At 36.1% G+C, this 20,420-nt stretch overlaps 1 protein-coding gene across 10 annotated transcripts in view; it reads left to right on the top strand.

The window, feature by feature from the left end:
• Phka1 (phosphorylase kinase regulatory subunit alpha 1) overlaps positions 1–20,420 on the top strand; it is a 195,132-nt gene that overhangs the window by 62,845 nt on the left and 111,867 nt on the right. For all 10 annotated transcript variants that reach the window (XM_087210546.1, XM_087210547.1, XM_087210549.1 and 7 more), the window contains 4 exons: positions 9,550–9,603; positions 11,439–11,561; positions 18,156–18,251; positions 19,127–19,234. In XM_087210546.1, the coding sequence (XP_087066672.1) occupies positions 9,550–9,603; positions 11,439–11,561; positions 18,156–18,251; positions 19,127–19,234 (381 nt within the window). The remainder of the gene's footprint in view (positions 1–9,549; positions 9,604–11,438; positions 11,562–18,155; positions 18,252–19,126; positions 19,235–20,420) is intronic.

Genomic DNA, 20,420 nt, shown 5'->3' with positions numbered 1-20,420 from the left:
CAAAAGAAATAACTGGCAGAATGGGTCAAGAAGCAAGATCCAACGATATGCTGCATACAAGAAACACACTTAATTCAAAATGTAACTCATAGACTGAAAGTTGAAGGGTGGAAAGCAATACTCCATGTGACGGGAACCCAAAAAAAAGCAGTAGTAGCTATCCTCTTGGCACATCAAGTAGATATCAAACCAACACTGATTAAGAGACACAAAGGACAGTACATCCTTGTAAGGGAACAATGCAACAGGAAGACACGACAATCATAAATATCTATGCACCAAACATTAGTATGCCCAACTATACAAAACAAATGCTAATGTACATGAAAAGTCATATATGCACTAATACAGTAGTAGTGGGGGACCTCAATACCCCACTGTCACAAATAGATAGATCAACTAGACAAAAAATAAGTAATGAAATACTAGAACTCAAACTCTTGAAGAAATGAACTTAACAGATGTTTACAGAGTGTTCCACCCCACAAAATCACAATACACATTGTTTTTACCTGCACACAGGTTGTTCTCCAAATAGACCACATACTCGCTCATAGAACATGTTTAAGGAAGTGCAAATGAATTGACGTTATCCCCTGTATAATATCAGACCATAGCGCAGTGAAATTGGAGATCCATAGCAAAAGAAACCACAAAAATTTCATGAAGACATGGAAATTGAACAACACATTTTTGAATAACCAACGGGTCACAGAGGAAATTAAAGAAGAAATCAGACAGTTCCTTCAATTAAATGACAGTGACAATACAACATATTGGAATCTATGGGACACAATGAAAGCAGTTTCTTGAGGGAAACTCATAGCAATGAATACACATATTAGGAAAACAGAGCAAGCCCAATTAAACAATCTGATGCTGAACCTCAAGCTTCTGGAAAAAGAAAAGCAGGACAAACCCAAACCTCATACAAGGGAGGTAATTTTAAAGATTGGAGCAGAAATCAATTCAATGGAGACTAAGAAAATGATACAAAAAATTAATGAAGCCAACAGTTGGTTCTTCAAAAGAATAAACAAAATTGACAAACCCTTAGCCAACCTTATCAGAAAAAGGAAAGAAAAGGCCCAAATCCATGCAATTAGGAATGAAAAAGGTGAAATTCCAATGGACCAAACAGAAATGCAGAGGAATATCAATACCTACTTTGAGAACCTTATGCCAATAAGATGGACAACACAGAAGAAATGGACAGATTCCTAGATACATATGAATTAACAAAGTTGAACAAAGAAGACCTAAACATTCTGAACAACCGAATATCAACCAATGAAATTGAAAATGTAATTAAAAACTTATCAACTAAGAAAAGCCTGGGCCCTGATGGCTTCACTGCTGAATTCTACAAGACATTCAGAGAAGAACTACTGCCACTCTTGTTTAATACCTCAATGAAATTGAAAGGGAAGCAGTACTCCCAAATTCATTCCTGGAAGCAAGCATCACCTTGATCCCCAAAGCAGAGAAAGACCCAACCAAAAAAGAGAACTATAGACCAATCTCACTACTGAACATAGATGCAAAAATCCTTAATAAAATACTGGCAAATAGAATGCAGAAGATCTTCAAGAAGATCATGCAGCTTCACCAAGTGGGATTCATCCCAGGGATGCAGGGATGGTTCATCCTACATAATTCAGTCAATGTAATACACTATATCAATAGAGGCAAGGACAAAAACCATATGATTATCTCCACAGACGCAGAAAAAGCATTTAACAAAATCCAACATGCATTTATGATAAAAACCCTACAAAAAACTGGAATAGACGGTCTCTACCTCAATCTGATAAAAGCCATCTACGAAAAGCCAACAGCCAGTATCATACTAAATGCTCAAAACCTGAAATCCTTCACACTAAAATCAGGAACAAGACAAGGATGTCCACTATCGCCACTCTTGTTCAATATAGTTTTGGAAACATTAGCCATGGCAATTAGACAAGAGAAAGAAATAAAAGAAATTAAAATAGGAAATGAAGAAGTCAAATTGTCATTATTTGCAGATGACATGTTACTCTATATAGAAGACCTGAAGAATGCGACCAAAAGTCTTCCAGACTTAATAATCAAATTCAGTAGAGTAGCTGGATACAAGGTCAACACACAAAAATCAATTGCTTTTCTCTACACGAAGAACAGACTCACTGAGACAGAAATAAGGAAAACAATTCCTTTCACAACAGCATCCAAAAAACTGAAATACTAGGAATCAATCTAATGAAAGAAATCAAAGACCTCTTCTCTGGAAACTGTAACACCCTGAAAAAAAGAGATTAAAGTTGATATCAGACAATGGAAAGACATCCCCTGATCTTGTGTAGGAAGGATCAATATAGTGAAAATGGCCATACTTCCAAAACTGCTATATAGATTCAATGCAATCCCAATTGAAATGCCAGCAGCATACTTCACGAACCTTGAGAAAACAATCCAAAAATTCATTTGGAACAAGAAGAGACCCAGAATAGCAAAAGCAATTCTAGGTAACAGAGACATGGCAGGGTGTATTGCAATCCCCAATTTGAAACTATACTACAAAGCTACTGTGATAAAACAGCAATTTACTGGCAAAGAAACAGACCTGAGGACCAGTGGAACAGATTAGAAAATGCAGAAACAACTCCAGACACACTCAGCCATCTCATCTTCGATAAAGGAGCCAACCACCCTCACTGGAGGAAAGATAGACTAATTAAATGGTGCTGGAAAAATTGGGTTTCAACTTGCCAAAGATTAAAACTAGACCTATATCTCTCACCATGCACTAAACTAAAATCAAAATGGATTAAAGATCTAAATATTAAAATAGAAATGCTGAACCAGCTGGAACAGAGGTTAGGTAGAACTCTTGAAGACATTGGTGTAGGAATAGATTTTATGAACACAACTTCAGTTGCCCGTGAACTAGCACAAACAGCAACAAGTGGGATCTCTTCTTATTAAAAAGCTTCTGCACAGCAAGAGAAACCACCAGCAGTGTGGAGAGACAACCCACAATGTGGGAAAAAAATCTTCACCTGCTGTTCCTCTGACAAGGGCCTACTATCTCGAATCTATAAAGAACTTAAAAAGATCAGACCTCCCAAATTTAAAGTCCCAATCCAAAAATGGGCATCTGAAATGAACAGACATTTCTCAGACAAAGAAGTAGAAATAGCAAATAAATACATGAAAAAATGTTCAACATCACTGGTCATTCGAGAGATGCAAATGAAAACAACACCGAGATTCCACTTCACTCCAGAAAGAATGGCTGCTATCATGAAATCAACCAATAACAAATGCTGGCGGAGCTGTGGGGAAAGAGGAACCCTGCTTCCCTGCTGGTGGGAGTATAGACTGGTGCAACCACTGTGGAAATCAGTATAGAGATACCTCAAAGAGCTAGGACTGGAAGTCGTATTTGACCCAGCTATTCCCCTGCTGGGTATCATCCCCAAAGAATTAAAAGAATCATACCACAGTGGTATATGTGCACCCATGTTCATAGCAGCACAGTTTGTGATAGCTAAAACTTGGAAACAGCCCAAATGCCCATCAACTGGAGACTGGGTAAAGAAAATGTGGGTTTTTTTTTTAATAAAATGGAGTACTACTCAGACATAAAAAATGAGAAGTTAGAGACATTTATAGTTAAATGGATGCACATTGAGGCAATACTCTTAAGTGAAATAAATAGGACACACATGTGTAAATACTGAATAGTTTCTCTAGTGTGAGAAACTGAAAGTGTAAATAAGGAGTAAAAGGTATAATAGATAATGTGAAATAGAAAGAAAAGGGGCAAAGGGGAAGGAGTGTGAGGGGTAGGGGAAAGGAAAAGAGGGAATGGAATTAATATGAGAAAATGGAAAAATGGAAACAACGTCTTTGTAAATAGGAAGAGATGTAGGGGTTGAAGGGAGGACAGGGGAAGGGGAAAAAATAAGAACCAAAAGAGATTGTGTAAAGGTGCAAATTTCCAATGATGAATGTCATTATATTGTATACCTAATATGTACCAATGATTAAAATGAATAGTTGATGATGTGAAATAGGAAGAAAAGGTCCAAAGGGGTAGGGGAAGTGGGAGGAGTAGGGGAAAGGAAGGAACGGAAAGGAAAAATGATGAGAAATGGAAAAAATGGAAAGAAAGGCTTTGTAAATAGGAAAGGGTGGAGGGGGTGAAGGGAGGACAGGGAATGGGGAAAAAATAAGAACCAAGATACATCATGTAAAGGTACAAGTTCCAAATGAGAAATGTAAATGTATTGTATATCTAAAATGTACCAATAAGAGAGTTTAAGGAAAAAATAAATTTTAAAAAAAGAACAAAAAAGGTGAAGTCACAAAAGATCCAACAGAAATCCACAAGATCTTCAATACCTGCTTTGAGAACCTGTACTCTAACAAAATGGAAAAAAAAGAAGAAATGGACAGATTCCTAGATGCATATGAATTGCCAAAGTTAAATGAAGAAGATATGGAAATTATAAACACTCTAATTACAATCAGTGAAATTGAAAACATAATTAAATGTTACCAACAATGAAAACCCCTGGTCCTGATGGCTTCACTGCTGAATTCTACAATACATTTAGAGTAGAACTATCACCATTACTCTTTAAACTCTTCAATGAAATTGAAAGGAAAGCAGTACTTCCAAATTCATTGCTGGAAGCAAGTGTTACTTTGATTCCAAAACCAGGGAAAGACCCAACCCAAAAAGAGAACTATAGGCCAATCTCTCTAATGAACATAGATGCAAAAATCCTCAACAAGATACTGGCACACAGAAAACAGAGGGTCATCAAGAAGATCATGAACCCTGAACAAGTTGGATTTATCCCAGGGATGCAAAGATGGTTCAACATATGTAAATCAATAAATGTAATACACTATATTAACAAAGCCAAGGAAAAACCATGTGATCATCTCAATAGAAGCAGAAAAAGCATTCAACAATACCCATTCATGATAAAAACCCTAAAGAAAATTGGAATAGAAGGACCTTATCTCAACCTGATTAAGGCTATCTATGAAAAAACCAATAGCCAACATCATATTAAATGGTCAAAAACTGAAAATCTTCATGCTAAAATCAGGAACATGACAAGGATGCCCACTATCACCACTCCTGTTCAATATTGTTCTGGAAACATTAGCCATAGCAATTAGAAAAAGAGAAAGAAATAAAAGGAGTAAAGATAGGAAAGGAAGAAGTTAAACTGTCATTGTTTGCTGATGATATGATACTCTACATAGAAGACCACAAAAACTCTGCCAAAAGACTTCTAGATTTAATTGACAGATTCAGTAGAGTAGCTGGATGCAAGGTCAGCACTCAATAAACAATATCCTTCTTGTATACAAGTAACAGACTCACTGACAGATCAGGGAAATGATTACTTTCACAATAGCATCCAAAAATCTAGAAATCAATCTAACAAAGGAAGGAAAAGACCTCTACACTGAAAAGTACAGCACTCTGAAACAAGAGATTGATGAGGATATAAGAAAATGGAAAGATATACCTTGCTCCTGGGTAGGAAGAGTCAATATAGTGAAAATGGCCATACTTCCAAAAGTACTATGTAGAGTTAATGCAATGCCAATTGAAATTCCAACAACATACTTCACAGAACTAGAGAAAACAATCCAAAAATTCAATTGGAACCAGAAGAGACCTAGAATAGCAAAAGCAATTCTAGGCAACAGAGATATGGCAGTGGCTATTATAATCCCCAACTTGAAACTATACTACAAAGCTACTGTGATAAAACAGCATGGTGCTGGCAAAGAAACAGACCTGAGGATCAGTGGAACAGATTTGAAGATGCAGAAACAACTCCAGACATACTCAGCCACCTCATCTTTGACAAACGAGCCAACCACCCTCACTGGCAGATAGATAGCCACTTAATAAACGGTGTTGGAAAAACTGGATTTCAACCTGCCACAGTTTAAAACTAGACCCATATCTATCACCGTGCACTAAACTAAGATAGAAGTGGATTAAAGATCTAAATATTAAAACAGAAACACTAAACTTTCTGAAAGATAAGTTAGGTAGAACTCTTAAAGGCTTTGGCATAGGAAAAGACTTTACGAACAAAACCTCAGTTGCACGGGAACTAGCACAAAGAATCAATAACTGGGATCTCACCTTTTAAAAAAGCTTCTGCACAGCAAGGGAAACCACCAACAGAGCTAAGAGACAACATACAATGTGGGAAAACATTTTTAGCAGCAGTACCTCAGACAAAGGACCACTATCTAGAATATACAAAGAACTGAGAAAAATCAGACCCCCCCAAATTTAAAGACCCAATTCAAACATCAGCATCTGAAAGGAATGGACATTTCTCAGAGAAAGAAGTAAAAGCAGCAAATAAACATATGAAAAAATGTTCAACATCACTGCTCATTTGAGAGATGCAGATGAAAACAACCCTGAGATTCCACCTCACCCCAGAAATAATGGCTGCTATCAAGAAATCAAGCAATAGCAAATGCTGGCAGGGTTGTGGGGAGAAAGGAACCCTTCTCCATTGTTGGTGGGAGTGCAGATTGGTGCAACCACTGTGGATATCAGTATGGAGATACCTCAAAGAAGTAGGACTAGAGGTCCCATTTGACCAAGTTATTCCCCTGCTGAGTATCTTCCCAAAAGAATTAAAAGTATTATACCACAGCAATATATGTGCAGCTATGTTTATAGTGGCACAGTTTGTAATAGCTAAAGCTTGGAAACAGCCCAAGTGCCCATCAACTGGAAACTGGATAAAGAAGATGTGGCATTTTTTTTAAAAATGCAGTACTACTCAGCCATAAATAATGAGAAGTTAGAGACATTTATAGCTAAATGGATGCACATTGAGGCCATACTTTTAAGTGAAATAAATAGGACATGCATATGTAAATACCGAATAGTTTCTCTAGTATGAGAAACTGAAAGTGTAAATAATGATTAAAAGGAATAATTGATAATGGGAAATAGGAAGAAAAGGTCCAAAGGGGTAGGGGAAGTGGGAGCGGCAGGGGAAAGGAAAAAGTATAAGAAAAGGAAAAAATGGCAACAAAGTCTATGTAAATAATGAAGGGTGGAGGGGGTGAAGGGAGGATAGGAAATGGGGAAAGAATAAGAACCAAGATATATCATGTAAAGTTACAAGTACCCAATGAGAAATGTAAATGTATTGTATACCTAAAATGTATACCTAAAATAAAAGAATCTAAGGAAAAACAACAACAAAAACAGCATATACTGACACAAAAATAGGCATGTAGACCAACAAAATAGAACATAAGACACACAACTCTATGCACCTTTAGTTGTCTGATTTTTGACAAAAGGACCAAAAACATATTTTAGAGGAAAAAAGATAGCCTTTTTAACAGTTGGTGCTGGGAAAACTGCAAAAGTTTGAAACTTGAGCTTATCAGGGTCTGACTGAAGTCTGGTCAAGGACAACAGCCAAAAAACAAAGCAAAACAACGCAAAAGAAAAGAAGAGGAAAAACAGAAGAGCAAACAAGCCTAGAAGAATGGTAGACCAAGCAGAGGTTCTTGAAAATGTTAATGACCACAGAGGGGAAAGAGTTTTAAAGTTTATTTACAACAGAAGGCAGGAAAATCAGACTGTTCTGAGTTGATATGATGCCTGTCTCTACGACGGAAAAAAATGTCACTTGGAAAAATGGAGAGAAACTGAACTTTAGCTACAGATGGAAAGGCTCAGGAAAAATAATGCTGCCTGGGAAGAAAGTGCTTGCAAGACTTCCTGATTGCAGCACTTTTCATTCCTGGGACTTCTGACTGTCCAACGGTCTCCAAAAACTGCTTTTTCTGATCACCTCCTCCCAGTTTTCCCCTAGTGCCCAATCACATAACTTCCATATGAACAGACCCCCCCATCAATCTAACTTGATCAAAACAACTTGTGTAGCTAATAGGACCAACAGAAAATTGTTCAAAAAAAGTTACTTCATTCACTTTATTGTTCTCCTTTTCCCTTTAAAAGTGCCTGGATGGAACACTTGTTTGATTTCTAACTGAACCTGTGTATTCTGATATTCAAGTCTATTCCATACCCAAACAGAAACTGTCTGTTTTCATTTTAGCCTTATTTATTTTAGCATTATATTTTGTAAAGTGGTAATAATAAAAATTGTACCTATCTCAAAAAAAAGATTGAAACTTGTCCATATGTTCATCACCTTTAATCATTAAGGAAATGTAAATCAAAACAACTGAGATCATATCTTACCCTAGTCAGAATGGCTATCATCAAGAACAGCAAAAACAACAAATGCGGACAAGGATGGGGGGAAAGGAACCCTTCTACATTGTTGATGGGAATATCAACTTGTACAAACACTGTGGAAATCAATATGGAGACTCCTCAAAAAACTAAAAGTAGAAATTCCATTTGACCCAATTATACCTCTCCTGGTTATATTCCTGAAAGAATTAAAGAAATCATATAGACTCATACATGCATACCCATATTCATAGCTGTGTAATTCACAAAAGCTAAGCTCTGGAAACAGCCTAGATGCCCATTAACAAATGAATGGTTAAAAAAATGTGGTATATATGCACAATGGAATATTACTTAGCCATAAAGGAGAATGAAATCATGCCATTTGCAGGAAAATGGGTGGATCTGGAAACCATAATGTTAAGTGAGATAAGTAAAATGCAGAAAGTTAAATATTGCGTGGTTTCTTTTATATCATATGAAATATAATATATAAATAATAAAATATGAATATATAACTATATAAATATATTATATTTATGTATAAATTATCATGTTTATATATTTACATATAAATGAATATATTTATATAATATATATTATTACATAACTAAGGAGTCATGACAACTAAATGCAGTGTGGGATTCAAAATTGGGTCTTGGAACAGAACAAATAACATTGATGGAAAAACTGGTGAAATATAGATGTTATATACTTTGGTTAATAGTATTGCTCCAAAGTTAATATTGTAGTTCAGATGAATGTTCTATGATTATAGAAGATGTTAATATATGATTATGGTGATTGATAGGTATGTTGAGATTCTACTATATTTGCAACTCTCCTGTAAATCTAAAATTATTTCAAAATTTAAATATTTTTTTTAAATCCTTTTGTCTCTTATGAGGTGTAAGAACTGTAGGAAGGACCAACTATATTAGTAACCAGGCTGTCACAGAATTCCCCTAAAGTGGACAGCCATGGAGAAGATACCTTTAGGAATGCTGCTTTAGTAAGCACCTATATCTGAGCCATCATTTGAAATTGATTTTTTTTTTGAGACAGAGTTTTGCTTTGTAGTTCCGACTGGACTTGAACTTAACACATGGCCCAAGCTGGCCTTGAACTTGTAGCAATCCTCCTGCCTCAGCCTCCCAAGGGCTAGGATTTCAGGCATGCACCATTGTTTTTAAGTATCATATCTGTACTGTGAAAGGTTGGTACATATCGATGTTGCAGAGAATGTATTTCTGATTAATTATAATTTCTTTCTGTGCTCCCAGGGTCGTTATGGTTGCTGTCGTTTTCTACGAGATGGATATAAAACTCCTAAAGAGGTAGATTTCTGTTCTCCAAAATGAACACATGCTACAATGGTAATGCCTATCTGCATCCTCATTCAGAAAGAATATATATCTTTTTGTTTGTTTTTGTTTTGGGGGGGTTTTTTTTTTGGTACTGGGGATCGATCTCGGGTCCTTGCGCTCGCACAGTAGGTGGCAAAGCCACTGAGCTAAATCCCCGGCCCAAGAATATATATCTTACCAGCGGTACTTATATAGATCAACAAATAGGATAACAGTAAGTGATGTTTGCTGTATTTGTTGGCCTTAAGTGATAAGTTGTCTGTTTTGGAACCTTTCTGGATTAAATAAAAAAGAAAGTGATCTTTCTATCTCTTGCAGTTGGTTCATTTCAGGAAAGAACAACTGATGAATGTAAAATCAGTGGACACAAGTTTAAGCAAAAACAATGTAAAATGTAATTTTCAGTCACAAAATATCCCCGCCTCAAATTCAGTAATTGCAAAGGGAATTATACATCAGTACCGTGTATCTGTCTGGATCCCTGTTATAGTCCATTTTCTTTTGCCAATAACATAATGCCAGAGACTGGGTATGTTTTTAAGAAAAGAGGCTTACAGTTTTTATTTTGGCTCATGGTTCTGGAGGTACAAGGTCAAAGGTCCAAATCTGGTGGTGAACTTCTTGCTGGCAGAGTCCCAAGGTGGTACAGGGTGTGTCACATTGAAAGAGACAGGGAGCACAAGTGTGTATGTGGGTCTCTCTTCCTCTTCTTGTAAAGCCACCAGAATTCAGTCTTGGGGGCTCTACCCTAATGACTGTATTGAAACCTAATCCCCTCTCACAGGCCCCACCTCTAAAGACTATAATTAGATTGAGTTTCCACTATCTTAACAGCTCACAATGAAGATTAAATTTCAACACATGAAACTTTGAGACACATACTTAAACCAAATCCCAAGTATAGCACCACCTTCCAAGTTTTGCAGTTGATTAGTTTAAGACAGTATTTGATCTTAAAAGGGCAAGTTCCTTTTGTTCTGCTAGTCATCAGTTCTCTTTGAAAATATCAATGGGGAAAATTAAATGTAATTAAAGGCTAATGCAAACATTGTTTAAAAGGCTTAAGTGAGCTGGTCCAGAGGCATTACAATTTTTTAATCAAGCTCAAATTCTTCTGGTCTACTTCCTGTCTTCCACTTTATTCTTTAGCCCCAAATATGATTGCTGCTCCTACCAGTCTACTTAAATTATTCTCTGAAACGTCATCATGAGCTCCTAAATGACCAATTCAATTGTCTTTTCCCAATCTTTGACTTCTCTATATTACATCACATTACCTACCCCCATATTTTCTTGAAATTATTTTATTTTATTTTCCATAATACTACCCTTTCCTGATTCTTCTCTTTCTGTCCTTCCTTCACCCTAATCTTAGGATTTACCAAGATTCCGTTCTTGGGCAGTTGGCTCATTTTATATAGTGCTTTTCCACAAAACTCATCTATAACTTGGGCTTCATGTGTCACCTCCGTAAGGATGATTTCTGAACCTTTATCTCTAGCTGGACTTCTAAGCATTTCTATTTGTACATCTTACTACTACCTCAAACTTAATAAGTATAAAACCAAACTCAACTTTATTGCACATCAATCTTACTTCTTTATATACTCTTCCGGGTTCACTAGATAGAAGTCATCTCATAGAGTACTTGCCAAAGAAAGGATGTATATATGCTACCTTCCCCAACTGCCTTGTTTAAAATGAACTCTCAGTAGTGACAGGCCATATTGTATTACCTCTGAACTAAAGATGCATGCCTAAACTCTGAGTAATAAGACAGACTTTGTTTTGTATGTTATTACCAGGATCCCAATCGTCTCTACTATGAACCAGCTGAGCTGAAGCTATTTGAAAACATTGAATGTGAATGGCCACTGTTCTGGACATACTTTATCCTTGATGGGGTCTTCAGTGGCAACACAGAACAGGTAATGAGTTGGGAAAAGAACTTTTCAGTTATTATTAGGTCTCTTTTTTTTTCAATTTTTAGCTGTACTGATTCTGTGTCCAAATGGAATTCTTTATAATAGGGAAGATACAGAGTTGTTATCTAGAGACTAGTAGGTGAGGGTACTAAGTTAAGTCTTGGGATACCTGAATTCTTTTTTCATTTGATTGTTTGGCTTTTGGGTTATTAGTTTGTTTGTTTTTTGGGTGTTTTGTTTTGTTTTGTTTGGCTTCAATCTTGACAACTGAGTAGCCCAAGTATTGTCACTGATTCCTTCAATTTGTATGTGATAATAATTTTTATCTCTTCATTAAAAAGACATCAAAAATTTAAAAAATATTTCAGGGCGTATAAATGTTCACTGCCTTGATTTGATTGTTACAGTTTACATGGATAAAATTATCACAGTGTACCTCATACATTTGTACAACTGTAAAATTTTTTAAATGATATTCCTAAAATTCTTTGTATTTCACATAGTAAGTTCAAACTACACTCAGTTCTTCTATACTGACACTATATATATATATATATATATTCCTAAAAATTATGCATATTTAAGAAATAAAAGCTAAAGGATTATGGACTAAGTAGCAAAATGATAGGAACATAATAAAAGAGTTTCACAGCTTTCTACATATTAATAGTTCAGAAATACAAAAACACCACAACAGTTATGGTACTTTTACCTTGAAAAGACCTAAAGTTTGCTTGTAGAAGTGTGTGCCCTTGTTCCCCCCAGCTCAGCTAGCTGGCACCCATGCCTCAGAGCCTGTGTGCAAGAAGAAGAGAACAAAAGAGAGACAAAAAAGAAAGAGAATTAGGGGAAAAACATAGAACACAGAGGGGAAGTTTTAAATCAGACTGAGAGAGAGAGTAAGAGGGGGGAAGTTAGAGAAAGAGGAAGTCATATAGCTGCACAGCCAGAGAGGCTATCAAAGGGCTATAGCTTGTGAGTCATCAAGTGGTAAAAGGAGAGTTACCTAAAGGAGAGTTATCTGAAATCATATGGAAAGGTGCAATGGCAGATATGGATGTGTTCATTGTCCTCCTGAGGTGTGTGCATGTGTGTTTTGTGTATTCTTACAAAGCTCAGTTCAACTGAGTGTCCCCAGGATAAGGTATATAAGCAAACGTGAAATTCATGTTATGCAAATTGTTCTTTAATCTATCAAATACACTGGAGAAAATTTGTCTTTCAAAACAAATGTTATACCAGAACTACCTTTTTTTCCACCATAATTTATAGGTTTTGTTGTTTTGTTTCTGAAGTACTAGAGATCGAAACCAGGGCCTTCTGCATGCTAGACAAGCTCTAAATTACTGAACTACAGCCCCAGTCCTTGTTTTGTTTTACATTTTATATATGGCTAAGTTTCAGAAAATTTTTAAGCAAAGAAGATAAACCTGACCATTCTAGAAACTGAATTTGGCAGGTCAAATGCAGTTTTAAAAATGAAAGCATCCTATGCCCAGCATAAGAAATGGAAACCATGAACACCCAACATAACAAAGAAATGGAATCCATGAAACAGATTCAAACAAATATCCAGAAGATTAAAACCTCCATTTAAAGTATGCACAGCAGATTAAGGGAATGTGAAGATATATTATCAGATATAGAAGACAGGATTGTGCTGAATGACCATGAAAACAGAGATTTCTTAAAAATAGTAAGTGACCACAAGAAATCAATACAGCAGCTGCTAGAGGATGCAAAGAAGAATAACATAACACTGACAGGAGTCCAGGAGAAAGTACAATTGATGTAAAAAAACTGTTCACAGAAGTAATAGTAGAAAATTTCCCAGACAGAGGTAGAGAATTTGACATACAGAAAAGTTAGGCGTATAGAACTCCAACTAGCCACGATAAAAATAAATCTACACCTAGACATATAATAGTCAAGATCCCAGAAACCCAAGAGAAGAACAAACACCTACAAGCAGTTAGAGAAAAGAAACAAATCACATACAAAGGAAGCCCATCAGAATCACAGCAGACTTCTCAATACAAACCCTCAAGTCAAGGAGAGCCTGGAACGAAGTATTTCAAGCCCTAAAAGAAAATAACTTCCAACCTAGAATGTTGTATCTTGCAAAATTATCTTTCAAAATCGATGGAGAAATGAGATACTTCCACTACAAAGAACACCTGAGAAATTTCATGAACACCAAACCAGTACTCCAAACAATTCTAAATATCCTAGAAAGAGACAATGAAAGTCACAACTCCATGAGGCCCAACAGAGCGAAGCCACCAGGCAAGGTATGAAACTAATGGGAAAAGGGGAAAAATAAGTAATAAAAGAGCCAACAACAGTAAGACATCATGATAAGGGTGAGTCAATGTCTATCAATTATAACGATCAATGTTAATGGCCTCAATTCACCAATCAAAAGAAATAGACTGGCAGAATGGATGAAGAAGCAAAATCCAGCAATATGCTGTATACAAGAAACGCACCTAACTGAAAAAGAAATTCATAGACAGAAAGTAAAAGGATGGAAAACAGTTCTGCACGTGACAGGAACCCAAAGTTCCAAAATGAAATTCTAGAACTGAACCAAGATATTGAACAAATGGACTTAATAGATGTCTACAGAGAGTTCCACCCCACAAAATCAGAATACACATTCTTCTCGGCAACACACAGGTCATTCTCCAAAATAGACAACATGCTAGCTCACAGGACATGTCTAAGTAAATGTAAAAGAACTGAAGTTATCTCCCATGTATTATCAGACCATAGTGCAATAAAATTGGAGATCAATAACATAAGAAACCACAAAACACCCACAAACACATGGAAATTGAATAACATCCTCCTGAAAAACCAATGGGTCACAGAGGCAATTAAAAAAGAAATTAGACAGCTTCTACAAGTAAATGAAAATGCCAGTAAAACATACAGGAATCTATGGGACACAATGAAAGCACTTCTACCAGAGTAATTCATAGCAGTGAATGCCCATATTAGGAAAACAGAGAGAACTCAAATAAATAACCTAGTGCAGAACCTCATGCTCCTAGAAAAAGAAGAGCATAACAAACCCAAAGCTCAGACAAGAGCAGAAATTATAAAGATCAGAGCAGAAATCAATGCAATGGAGACTAAGAAAAGGATACAAAAAAATCAATGAATCAAAGAGTTGGTTTTTCTAAAGAATAAATAAAATCGATAAACCTTTAGCCAACCTTATCAAAAAACGGAAAGAAAAAGCTCAAATCCATGCAATTAAGAATGAAAAAGGTGAAGTCACAACAGACCCAGCAGAAATCCAGAGGATCATCAATACCTAATTCAAGAACCTGTACTCTAATAAAATGGAAAACACGGAAGAAATGGACAGATTCCTAGATACATATGAATTGCCAAAGTTAAATGAAGAAGATATGGAAATTATAAACACCCCAATTACAATGAGTGCAATTGAAAATGTATTAAAAAATTTACCAACAAAGAGAACCCCAGGTCCTGATGGCTTCACTGATGAATTCAACAGGACATTTAGATAAGAACTGTTGCCATTACTCTTTAAACTCTTGAATGAAATTGAAAGGGAAGCAATACTTCCAAATTCATTCCTGGAAGCAAGTGTTACTTTGATTCCAAAACCAGGGAAAGACCCAACCCAAAAAGAGAACTATAGGCCAATCTCTCTAATGAACATAGATGCAAAAATCCTCAACAAGATACTGTCAAACAAAATACAGAGGGTCATCAAGAAGATCATGAACCCTGAAAACGTTGGATTTATCCCAAGGATGCAAGGGTGGTTCAACATATGTAAATCAATAAATGTAATACACTATATTAACAGAGACAAGGACAATAACCATATGATCATCTAAATAGATGCAGAAAAAGCATTTGACAAAATTCAAGACCATTCATGATAAAAACCTTACAGAAAACTGTAATAGAAGGACTTTATCTCAACCTGATTAAGGCTATCTATGAAAAACCAATAGCCAACATCATACTAAATGGTAAAAAACCAAAAACTTTCATCCTACAATCGGGAACACAACAAGGATGTCCACTATCACCACTCCTATTCAATATAGTCCTGGAAACATTAGCCACAGCAATTAGAAAAGAGAAAGGAATAAAAGGAGTAAAAATAGGAAAGGAAGAAGTTAAACTGTCATTATTTGCTGATGATATGATACTCTACATAGAAGACCCAAAAAACTCCACCAAAAGATCTCTAGACTTAATTGACAGATTCAGTAAAATAGCTGGATACAAGGACAACAATCAATAAACAATACCCTTCTTGTACACAAATAACAGACTCACAGAGAGAAATTAGGGAAATGATTCCTTTTACAATAGCATAAAAAAATGAAATATCTAAGAATCAATCTAACAAAGGAAGCAAAAGAACTCTACATTGAAAACAACAGCACTCTAAAAAAGAGTTTGATGAGGATATAAGAAATTGGAAAGACATACCTTGCTCCTGGGTAGGAAGAACCAATATAGTGAAAATGGCCATACTTCCAAAACTACTATGTAGAGTTAATGTAATGCCAATTGAAGTTCTAACAATATACTTCACAGAACTAGAGAAAACAATCCAAAAATTCAATTGGAACCAGAAGAGACCTAGAATAGCAAAAGCAATTCTAGGCAACAGAGATATGGCAGTGGCTATTATAATCCCCAACTTGAAACTATACTACAAAGCTACTGTGAAACAAACAGCATGGTACTGGCAAAGAAACAGACCTGAGGATCAGTGGAATAGATTACAAGATCCAGAAACAACTCCAGACATACTCAGCCACCTCATTTTTGACAAAGGAGCCAACCACCCTCATTGGAGGAAAGATAGCCTATTTAATAAATGGTGTTGGAAAAACTGGATTTCAACCTGCCAAAGATTAAAACTAGACCCACATCTATCACCATGCACTAAACTAAGATAGATGTGGATTAAAGATCTAAATATTAAAACAGAAACACTAAACATTTTGGAAGATAAGTTAGGTAGAACTCTTGAAGACATTGGCATAGGAATAGAATTTATGAAGAAAACCTCAGTAGCATGAGAACTAGCACAAAGAATCAACAACTGGGATCTCATCTTATTAAAAAGCTTCTGTGCTTCAAGAGAAACCACCAACAGAGCTAAGAGACAACATACAATGTGGGAAAACATTTTTAGCAGCAGTACCTCAGACAAAGCAATACCATCTAGAATATACAAAGAACTGAGACAAATCAGACCCCCCAAATTTAAAGACCAAATTCAAAATGGGCATCTGAAATGAACAGACATTTCTCAGAGAAAGAAGTAGAAATGACAAATAAACATGAAAAAATGTCAACATCACTGGTTATTTGAGAGATGCAGATGAAAACAACCATGAGATTCCACCTCACCCCAGAAAGAATGGCTGCTGTCAGGAAATCAACCAATAACAAATGTTGGTGAGATTGTGGGGAGAATGGAACCCTTCCCCATTGTTGGTGGGAGTGCAGACTGGTGCAACTACTATGGAAATCAGTATGGAGATACCTCAAAGAAGACTAGAGGTCCCATTTGACCCAGCTATTCCCCTCCTGGATATCTTCCCAAAAGAATTAAAAGAATCATATCACAGCAATATATGTGCAGCTATGTTTATAGTGGCACAGTTTGTAATAGCGAAAGCTTGGAAACAGCCCAAGTGCCCATCAACTGGAAACTGTATAAAGAAAATGTGGTTTTTTAATAAAATGGAGTACTACTCAGCCATAAAGAATGAGAAACTAGAGACATTCATAGCTAAATGGAAGCATAGTGAGGCCATACTCTTAAGTGAAATAAATAGGAAACACATGTGTACATACTGAATACTTTCTCTAGTGTGAGAAACTGAAAGTGTAAATAATGATTAAAATGAATAATTGATAATGGGAAATAGGAAGAAAAGGTCCAAAGGGGTAGGGGAAGTGGGAGGTGAAGGGGAAAGGAAAGAAGGGAAAGAATAACTTATGAAAAAAGAAAAAAATGGAAACGAAGTCTATGTAAATAGGGAAGGGTGGAGGGGTTGAAGGGAGGATGGGAAATGGGAAAAAAATAGAACCAAGATACATCATGTACAGGTACAAGCACCCAATGATAAATGTAGATGCATTATATACCTAAAATGTACCAATAAAAGAATTTAAGTGAAAAAAAATGAATGCATTCTAAAGTCAAAAAAGTATACTTAAGCTACTACGTAGTGGATCAATCATGTCTTTGGAGTCAAGTTGATTTGGGCTAAACTCTGGACTCAACTATGTACTTGTTCTGCAATCTTCTACAAGTTCAGAACCTTTTTGATCCTTAATTGTTCTATAAAGGGTTCAATTACACATGTCTACTAGGATGGTTATTAAAATTAAAAGCATTAAAGTATGCAGAAGTCCTAGCATAATATTTGATTATATCAAGCACTTATTAAATACTAGTCCCCTTCCCTCTCTCTTTTGCTTGATTCCTTTGAAATATTTACCTTCTTTAGTTATACTTCTCTCCTACATCCCCACAGGAACTCTCTGTAAGTTTTTTTTCTGCCTTTCATTTCTCTGCAGGTTCAAGAGTATAGAGAGGCTCTTGCAGCAGTCCTCATTAAGGGCAAAAATGGAATCCCACTTCTGCCAGAGTTGTACAGTGTCCCCCCTGACAGGGTGAGTTGGACAATGCGGTAGCAGTGATCAGAAGAGTAGCCATGTTTCAATCGGACTTCCTTATTTGAGTCAAATAATTTTAATCTTCTAATGATAATGTTCTAAAAGCTTTTCTTTAGGTATAGCACAATAAAAATATGATTTTATTCCTTTAAAAAAGAAATCATTAAAGCATTCTCAGTTATGGTACTATTGCACAAGTTAAAGTTGAGGCTAAACATTAGTGCTGAAAAGGACACAGAAATCAGTAGTAAAACTAGAATGATATTCTGTGTGAGCTCTCAGGATTTGTATTCTCTGCTTTGAAGACAGTAATCTGGGACTGTTCTGAGTAGATCTGGCTTGGAAAATGAAGTATGTCCTGTCTTCATTTTTCCCAAAATGCCAGTTGAGTATACCATTGTTTATCTTTTCTGTTGTGAAAGAGAATTAAACATGGGAGAGGTACAATCTTTCATTTTTGTGGGACTAGGGAGAATAAGCTCTTACCAACATTAGCAGCATCACCTGAGAGTTGTTAAAAATAGAAATCAGGCCCTTCCACACACCTGCTGTATCATAATTTGCATTTGAGTAAGATCCTCACATGATTTTTATACACATTAAAGTTTGGGGATCTGAGCAGTGCTTCCCTAGGCTATAGGGTTTTCATTTGTTTTGTTTTGCAGTCTGGGGATGAAACTCTGGGCCTGGAGTACACAAGGCAAGTGCTCTGCCACAGAGCTGCATCCTTAACCCTACACTGTTGTTATAGTGTTTGACTTTTCAGTGAATTGCCTATAGGGTAGAAATCAGTATGTAGATTCATTCTTTTATTATGTAATGTCTTAAGCCTTCTGTTGCCTCTCATCTGACCTCTTCATGTTTTTATTCAGGTTGATGAAGAGTATCAAAATCCTCATTCTGTGGACCGAGTCCCCATGGGGAAGTTGCCTCATATGTGGGGTCAGTCTCTATACATTTTAGGAAGCTTGATAGCAGAGGTAAGGGCCATTCCACCTTTTTCTGCCTTAGTCACCATAATAATCAGATTTGTGAGTATCTTGTTAAAACTGAAGAATGTCATTTTCCTTTTGCCTTAAATATAGCTTTTCCTGGAGATTCTCAGTGGGAAGTATGGCCAGTATTTTTACAAAACTCTCCTGCTCCCTGGCAGCCAGGTCCCTCATACTACTCAGGGCTCCCTACTTTGGCATTATACTTGGACCAGCTCAGGAATCAAGCCCTGGAGTTTTCCCTTCTAAAACTCCCCTTGGTGTCTTCCCTGGTGATTAATGAGTGCAATTCTGTTTAGTAGTTACTAACAATGGATTAAGTGCTAACCTTCCCAAACAACGTAATGTTAAATTCTTTAATTGAATTAACTAGCCATTTTAAGAACCCCGAAAAATCATTAAGAATACTAGTCTTTTTGTTTCATTGTTTGGAATTTGTTTTTTAGTAAGGGGCTCTCTAAGATCTTAATGAGGAATTTCTGACTTTACATCCAGCTTCTTTGTTTCATTTTGATCCTATACAAAAGGGTTCTCTTTTTCAAGTTGTCCAGGTTTACTGGCAAATGTGTTTCCCCACTATAGGTTACTTTGATATGATATAACCCAGGTTAGAGGGAACTAGTTTGGGACTTAGCTCTCCTTTCTGAGACAGGTGCTTTGACCTGTTTATAAATGACCATTTCTTTAGGAGCTGTTTTTGTTTTGTTTTCTCCCGTACCCATGGCTGTTTGATTATCTTTAGTTGACATGAACATGAATCTAGCAATAATAGCCAGAATTATTGGTTAAAGTAATCCTTACCTGGTAAAATTTCATTCAATTAGAATAAATTAAATGTAATGAGGAAAGGAGATGAGTGGTATTCTTAAGGACAAAATGGTTAAGTTCATCTCATTTTACAATGGACAGAAACTCAAGTCAAAAGATTTCTTCTGAGCCTAAAGGCCAAGAAACACATGAACAAATGAGAAAAGAACAGAAATAATAAATTATTGATAATAGGCACTGTGATCTGATCATTTTAACATGTGTCATCATATGTATATCCACAGAAGATAGAGGAGTAATTAAAAACAGGTTATTTATAACTTGTATCCCACCTACTCCCCAAAAAGGATTTTGTGGCAACCAATAGAAATAAACTTCAGATTAAATTAATTTGGATGTGAATTCT

This window comes from Heterocephalus glaber, unplaced genomic scaffold, assembly GCF_053883595.1.
Source record: "Heterocephalus glaber isolate CG9 unplaced genomic scaffold, H.glaber_assembly_v1.0 deba00001145, whole genome shotgun sequence".
NCBI classification, from domain to species: domain Eukaryota; kingdom Metazoa; phylum Chordata; class Mammalia; order Rodentia; family Bathyergidae; genus Heterocephalus; species Heterocephalus glaber.
The sequence above is the reverse complement of the archived record's forward strand: the minus strand, read 5'-3'. Positions and strand labels throughout refer to the sequence as shown.